Source organism: Drosophila willistoni (assembly GCF_018902025.1).
Source record: "Drosophila willistoni isolate 14030-0811.24 chromosome XL unlocalized genomic scaffold, UCI_dwil_1.1 Seg141, whole genome shotgun sequence".
NCBI classification, from domain to species: domain Eukaryota; kingdom Metazoa; phylum Arthropoda; class Insecta; order Diptera; family Drosophilidae; genus Drosophila; species Drosophila willistoni.
In genome coordinates, this window is record NW_025814052.1 from 7,353,922 (window position 1) to 7,362,079 (window position 8,158).

The window sequence follows — 8,158 nt, forward strand, 5'->3', positions numbered from 1 at the left end:
TCATCACTTTCTTTATTCTTCTTTTCCCGTCCAACTTAGCACATACATATATATATATATATATATATAAATGAAGAAACGTTAGATAATGTTTCAACTGAAAGCAGCTTTTAACCCGTCCCCCCCCCTCCACACCTTTTCTACTTGCCATTCGTCACTTCCTACTCGTTGGTTCCTACACAAAACGGAAATGAAGAATGTTAGATAAATTTTAAAACAAAATTAGAATCATTTTCCATTAAAAATCATCTAAACGACCGCACCCCCCTCAATTTCCCTATGTCCCCTCATTAAATTAGACAAAAAGCAAAGAAACAAGACAACAGAATGTAAGATTGTGTATGTAATAATTGAAAAATAATCTGTATTTATATATACCTAATATACATACATACATACATACATACATATAGTTATATATTTTGTAAATCGTAACTTATTTGCGATCATATATGTAATTTTTTTTTTGTTTTTTAAATTTTTTTGTGTCCTACATTTACATAAACATAGCAAATAAGTCAAAACCTTTTTTTTTTTTAAGATGCAAGCGAAAGGATTTGGAGAGAAAGGATATATAGAGAGATGGATATAAGGATTCGCTTAGGAAATTCCAAGTTAATCATTTTTTTTTTTTTTGGAATGGCTGTAGGAAATTTTATAGTTTTTTTTGTTTTTGTGTGGACAATTAAAAATTGTTCCTTCTTTTGTTTGGTCGTCGTCCCTTTTTTCACACAGCATCCCCAATTGGAATTTCTCAAAGCGCATCTGGGCAAAAAACTGAACTGTGCATAGTATTTTCTATTATAATTATATATATATATACAAACAATATATACAGACATACATATATGAAATTATTATTATATTTTATGCATACATTTTTTTTGTTCTTTTTTTTTTTTTTTAATATATGTTAAATTTCAATGTGTAGCTTTTTGTATGAAATGCAAAATGAGAAATAGGAAAACAAAAAAACATGTTAAACAATAATATATATATATATATATAAAGTATATCTTCTATATATATATACATACATCAATATATATATATATATATATACGATTTATTTATAAGCAATCCATTGAAAGAAGCAACAGCAACAACAACAACAACAACAAATAGAACTGACGTGCCTATGTAGCGATTAAAACTTAATTACAACTCCACACACACACACACACACACAAACACACATTCGCACACCCCTGCCCCCATATACACACACACACACACCACAAATACATACATATATATACATACATAACTGATGTAATGCATAATAATCATTCCAAAATGTCATATATACATACATACAAATGTATGTATATAAAATATATATAAATATGACTATATTTTTAAATTAAATATTTAATTTGAAATGATGGAAAAAAAATAGAATATCTTGTTTTGTTTATTTGGAGCACTAAAACTAAGAACTGGGATTTGCTTGGAATTCTTGTAATCTTTGGGTTACTAAGCCTTTGTCGCAGACTCGAATGACATCAATATCATCTTGGCAATCATGTTTTCAGGGATCAGCCTTGTGATCTGTAAGATGCATGTTTTCCACCTTCCCACAGTTACAGGATGAGCATACGGATTCTGGTTCGGTTCCCGGAGACAGCCATGTCCGCTCTGGAGCTATGTAAAGCGGAACGAATCAGATTTACAAATTCCGGGACCGATCAGTTGAGACTTTTCCAGGAAATTAAAATTTAATTTGAGAAAAATGCGTTTCCAGTCTAATTTACTAACAATTTGGAAAACCACTGAAAATATTAAAGAAATTTACTTGAAATTTGACAAAAGTATTTTAAAATATATGTGAACTCTAAATAAGAAACAAATAAATCGCCTATTTATTAAAAAATTAAAAAAAAAAAACAAAGTTTTTTCAACCATAGTATTAGTTAAAATTTTTAAACTTACATTTGGATATTTCTATTGCTAAATGCCCCCCACCTAGGCATAATCCGGCACTGAGTCTATAGACCCAGCAATACTCTAGCCATAAATATTATCCTTTCATTTTTAGAATATATATTTTCCATATCTTGAAACTTTCAACTGCCTAAAAGGCCTTAAAAAGCAAAGCAAACTAGGCTTAAAAAGATCTGAACTTGAACCTAGAACTAAAACTTGAACCTTTAAAAAAACATCAGGGTGATTCACACTCTCCAACAGATCCTAAAAAAGGACTTTAATAAAAGCTTCACTGAAATGTCATTTCGTTTATTGACAAACGTAAAGTGGTAAATGAATTATCAGCCTTTAATTTATAATAGATTAAAGTTAAAAAACTTTTAATAAACAAACAACGATAACAACTTGAGCACATAGTTGGAAAATATATAGCCAAATCAATCATAAGTATATCCAGTTAAGGGGCTGTCCATAAATTACGTAACGCGATTTTTGACAATTTTTGAACCCCCCCCCCACCCCTTTGTCACAGATTGTCACATTGCCTGAACCCCCCTCCCCCCCCCCCCCCCCCCTTCAAGTGTAACGTCACATTTAAAAAGTCCGAGGACCAAATAAAGGCTTTAAGTAGCGTAAACTGACAGCACTGGCTGACCGCGATCGGGAACTGGGACCGTATTTGTGCCAATGAACACACTTGTACAGCCTAAATTTGAATTTTTAACGGACTTTTTCTGTCTTGAAAGGTTATAAAAATATACATTACGTCACAAGCTTTCCGATCCCCTCCCCCCCTATGTCACAAATTGTCACACACACAGAGACCCCTCCCCCCCCCCCTGAATGCGTTACGTAATTTATGGACAGCCCCTTAAAGGTTCATAGTTTTCGAAAATATGTATGTTCAGTTTATTTTGGGGTTTTTTTTTTGGGATATCGGGGTATTTCCATATCCCTTGTAATGTTAATGCAGCAGCATCCGTATCTAAACTGTGTTGACTTTGGGGGACTTTCTGATACTATCTAAATGGGGGATTTCTCTGTTATTTACCAAATTTACAACATTTCTAGTGAAGATTCACCTGGTGATGAAGGTCGTTTGATGTTGTTCTCACATATATTAATCAATAGCCCCCCTTCAGAGGTTGCTGTTGCATCAAGTAAAGAAGTCGACTCTGTGAATACCCAGTGAAAGAAGATCAAGACGATATTGTCCAACAATTAACCGAAACAGTTTGCTAGTTTTGGCTTGATTTTGTGGGTTCTCTTAGATATCGTCCTGTAATTGATTACTATATATGTATATATATAATATGAGATGTTGAATGTTTGAAGAAAGAATGGGCAAACCTTTGGTATATCCCCAATATTAGTAAGTACTTACTTAATTACATAGTTTAGTTGGTCACCCTGTGGCTCTTAACACTCAAGTTTCTCTCTGTCTCTTTTGTTAGGCAGATGAGTAAGAGGGATTTTCCAGCTCATAACAAATGTCATGCATATAATTGGCTATGATTTTCTATATACATTAAATACCCTTACAAATGGGTTAGATGATCTTTAATGTTAAGCTTAATTCAAAAATTTAAAAATATGTTTCGGTTCCTTTCAAACACAAAGGAACCGAAACTTGCCTTGTTTTAAATGAGTTGCGGTTTGAAATGTCATCAAAACACTTTCTAAAACCTTTCTTTGAGACTCGGTTACTAGACATTTCGGAACCCAAGGATCTTCCTCTGAAGAGTAGTCTCCTTAAACCGTATGAAATAGCTATAAAGTGATGGTGTTTCCGTTATTGAAAAACTTAACTTAATTAAGTTTTTTTTTCGAATAATTTGAAATCAAATTAAAGTGTATCTTGAAGTTAGATTTAGTCTAGTTTGGTGTGGCTTTCAGAATTCATCTAACCCATTGACTAATGTAGTTAATGGTTATTGTGTTATTATTGTTGTGCTTTGTATAAACAGTTCCGCTCCCAGTGCAACGATTCGGAGAGGAACTCCGATGTGAAAAGAGATTGAGCGAGGGGTGATAATGACGTTACCCCCTGTTAGTGTTATAAATTGAAATGTTGAAAGCTTCTGGGCGATCAGTTTGAAAACAAACGGCCACTGCAATTGGAGGATTTGTTCGACTATTAACCGGAACCACTCAAACTGAGAATGAGGCAAGGGAAGATTCTGCTTTGTTGGTTGTTCCTTTTGGGCAGCTGTTTGACTCTGGTGTCGCCATCGTTGCTGCAACTTAAGAAGAAACTATTCCATGGCGGAGGCGGCGGTGGATGGGGAGGCGGTGGAGGAGGTGGCTGGGGAGGTGGTGGCGGTGGTGGATGGGGTGGTGGAGGAGGCGGCAACTATGGTCATGGCGGAGGTGGTGGAAACTATGGCCATGGCGGAGGCGGAGGCGGAAGAGGCGGCACCACAATCGATGTCTATGTGGTAAAGCCTGTTTATCAAGGAGGCGGCGGTGGACATCATGGCGGCGGCGGTGGTGGTGGATATCATGGCGGCGGTGGTGGTGGTGGCTATCCCGGTGGAGGTGGTGGCGGATATCATGGCGGCGGCGGTGGCGGTGGTGGCTATCCTCAGTGGGGCGGCGGCGGCGGCAGCGGGGGAGGAGGTGGAGGATCCTACGCAAGCAGCAGTGCCAATAGCTATTCCTATGGCGGAGGCGGCGGTGGCTGTAATTCCTGCGGTGGAGGTGGCGGAGGAAATGGAGCCTATGCCAAAGCATCGGCCAATGCCTATGCCGGCAGTTGGGGTGGTTAAGCATCCGGAATTCCATTTCCAGCATAATATATAAGCAATTTGTTTTTGTGATTTGTGAATAAACAAATTAAGATGCACAATTTCGATTCATTGAAATCGAATTCTGATTCAAAATGAAGCTAATCCAAACATGTTTTCATGTCTTGTGCGAGTGTGTGTCTGTGTGTGTGTGTTATTTTCGCCATTATTTAGCATAAAGCCAAGTTAATAATGACCATGCCCACCATTCGCATAGTAGACCCGATGATTACCACCAAGAAAACCAGTTTGAAAAAAGCAAAAAAAAAATTAAATAAATGTAATGTAAACGCGTTTCGAAACGCCAGACACTTGGCAAGATTTCAATACTTTCAACTGAATTTAGCAAATTGAATTTGCGAATTATGAATTTGACTTTGGAAATATGCCAAAATTCCATTGGTAAGTCAAATAGATGCCAAAAATCTCTTTAAATTCAGGCTTTTAGTGGAAAAAATTTCATTTGGTAACTGAGTAAATCTGAGAAATGTTTTGTATATATATTTTACTTACGATATATATTGCTCTTAGGATATGTTTTAAATGATTAACAAGGCACATATCATGGGGGAAATGGAGTGCTGAGAGGATGAGGAGTGGACAGTTTAGAGATTGTCTTTGGTAGTTTTCAAGTGTAGTCTCTCTTCTCAGGTGACATTTGGATGCCTGTGGAGAAGTTCCGGATTCGTCGGGAGCCACGTGGAACTCTGCAAACCCGCAGATGCGAGACAATCCTCAGAAGCAAAACGAGTTCGTAAATTAAAAAAAAATTCATTTTCAAATTGCCAAAATGCTTAAAAGTATTTCAGTATCTTTAGCATGTCGTACTTGAATTCTCTCCTGAAAGTCTCATGTTTCGTTAAGAGAGAGAGAGAGAGAGAGAGACAAACTTTATTTCGAAACAATTTTTATTAAACATTTTACTTTTAATTCAAATAGAGCTTCATAATTGAATTGAAATTGAATTTAATTGATTATTAAAAATAAAACATTTACCAAATTCATTAAAAAAAGAATAAATTTCAACGCTTTAGGGGCAGTTTTGGATTGAATACAAGTTTTGAAATAAATTTTGGACAATTTCTAACCGATTTTAAAATGTTACATATCAAATTTATCAAAATTTAGCATATTTTAAAGTAACATTAAACAAATTTCATCTAGATTTATATATATATATATATACATCACGATTTGTTTCAGAATCGCAAAGTTATAAGCAAATGAAAATGATGACCGAGTTTTAAGATTTATTTTTTTGAAATTTATAGCGTTATTTTCGAACTATTCTTAGGTAATAAAACTAATTGGATGGTAAAGAATTTAATGTCCTAAAATATGCAGTGAACAGACAATTTAGGCAATCCTAGGCATCCTTTTTCGACTTGCATTAATTACGTATACGCACGATGTGACGCCATTCTAACAATCTGCATTTGCTTATGAGAACTAAAGGATAAGACATTAGGTCTGGCCTGAATAAGTTAATTTTCCATTGGCATCATTAAGAGAAAAATGGATCATCCCAAGAAGTTTTTCTTCTTTAAATTATGATTTCCTAATGATCCGTAAAAAATTAATAATTTTTCTTTGATTCTGGCATGTAAGAAATTTCTAATGCAAATTCTAAAGCCAAAACAAATTGTCTATTAAAAAACAAAAGGAATGCAATCAACTAAATTCAAGTGGTAGGAATTTAAATTTTTTCAATTTCCATGGTCGGCTATTCTGCATACTTGGCAATTAGGTTAGATGGTCTCTTCTGTCAGTTGGCTTCCAGTTGCAGTTGCTCCGTTAACGTCAACGTCCCGTTTGGCCTAATTTCAAAATTGTCCCGCTCTAATTGGAGAAGTGACACGCCCATTTTTAGATACAACTTGACTGCATGATTGGCTATATTTTATTTTTATAATTTTTTTTCTTCGTTTTTTTTTTTTTCAATTTAAAGTGGCGCTTGGAATGTGCAGCAATGACTTGGCAAATTTACAAGTTGATGTGCTGCTCCATCTCTGGAACGGAATGACATCGTTTGTAGACACACACACACACACACACACACACATAGACATCCGCATATTTTTCTGACCACAAAGCTGATGGCAAGTCCAAAATGCACAAGTTACTAGAGAAGAAAACTTTCTGCCAGCTGCAGTCTTTGGAATTGGCCAAGATGACCAAAAACCTGTTACCAATTTGAGGAAAAACTCACGTGACTTAGTGTGAGTCTCTCTCTCTCTCTCTCCATGTCTCTGTCTCCATCTCTATCTGTGTTTGTTTGTCTCTTTGATGGAACTTTGAAAAACTTTCAATAATGCCTGTTGGTGTCTTTTGCCTTTGCGCCGATTGGGAAATGTGAGAATTGCCAGAGATTCGTTTTTGATCAGCATCATCGTCGTCGTCGTCGTTGTCGTTGTCGTTGTATTCGTTGTTGTTGTTGTTGGTGTTGTCGTTGTCATCGAGAAGAAAACCAAGAAACAAGTTTTTCCAGTACCTATACCACATCTGAATTTGGAATCTGGTACAGCAAACGATTGTCGCCCATCTGCAAAACCCAAAAAAACGAAACAAAAAAAAAACAAAATGCATTTCATATATGTATGTATGTATGGAACAACATAATCTACCTGGAGCCGGTGTCCATATTTTGGTATTGTATCTTCCACCTTCATTGGAATGCCCAGAATGTTGCATACATTTAATCGATCAATAACCTTTCATCCCATCCCATCCCATTATCATCATCATCATCATCATATTATATTATTTCACTCTGACAAAAGATGAGCATGCGAAACGAGAGAACAAAACAGAAGCGCTAAAATATAATGAACATAATTATGACTGGAGGCAAATATATATATATACATATATATATTCCATATGCAGATGAGTATATATCATTAATGACAATTTTAAATGATGATATATTGTTATACGATTCATCAATATCTTCATTACATTTAAAGATCCTCAAGCAAAGTTTTTCACTTTCAGAAATACATTCAATTCGTTATTCGAAACTAACTCGAAATTACCTAAAACAATAGTTCTGAAATCTTAAGTTTAAAACGAAATAAAGAACTATGCAAATTCTTATAGATTTTGCTAGCTAAATTGGAAAAGACGAAAATCATCTTGAAATCAATTTTGCTTTTCTTATTTCCATTTTTTCCCGTAGATCCCGAGTTTTGATGCCTTTATTTATAAGGCAGGTTAACATTTTAATACAAATATTTGTCTAGATTTCGAACTTTTTGAAGTCTATTAAGTCAATGTGAGGTCCATCTATGGAAATTTAAAGAAGAAAATGCCACCCTAAAAATTAATTTTTCCTTTCTTAATCCGATTTTTTCGAGATTTTATTAAAATATTATTTTTCTTAAGGTTTATCTTACCAGCCACCACTTACCAGTCTATCTCTCACCAAACTTTGCTGAAGATCTTCA

The 8,158-nt window shown here is 35.1% G+C and overlaps 1 protein-coding gene across 1 annotated transcript; it reads left to right on the plus strand.

Moving 5' to 3' along the window:
- The first annotated feature begins 4,088 nt into the window (after positions 1–4,088).
- On the plus strand, positions 4,089–4,694 carry LOC124460432 (putative glycine-rich cell wall structural protein 1). Its single transcript, XM_047011167.1, has one exon. The coding sequence runs from the start codon at positions 4,089–4,091 to the stop codon at positions 4,692–4,694; it is 606 nt and encodes a 201-aa protein (XP_046867123.1).
- The last annotated feature ends 3,464 nt before the right edge of the window (positions 4,695–8,158 follow it).

Bases quoted from the DNA above. Each gene is read 5' to 3' on its own strand.
- LOC124460432 (XM_047011167.1), top strand. From the start codon at position 4,089: ATGAGGCAAGGGAAGATTCTGCTTTGTTGGTTGTTCCTTTTGGGCAGC.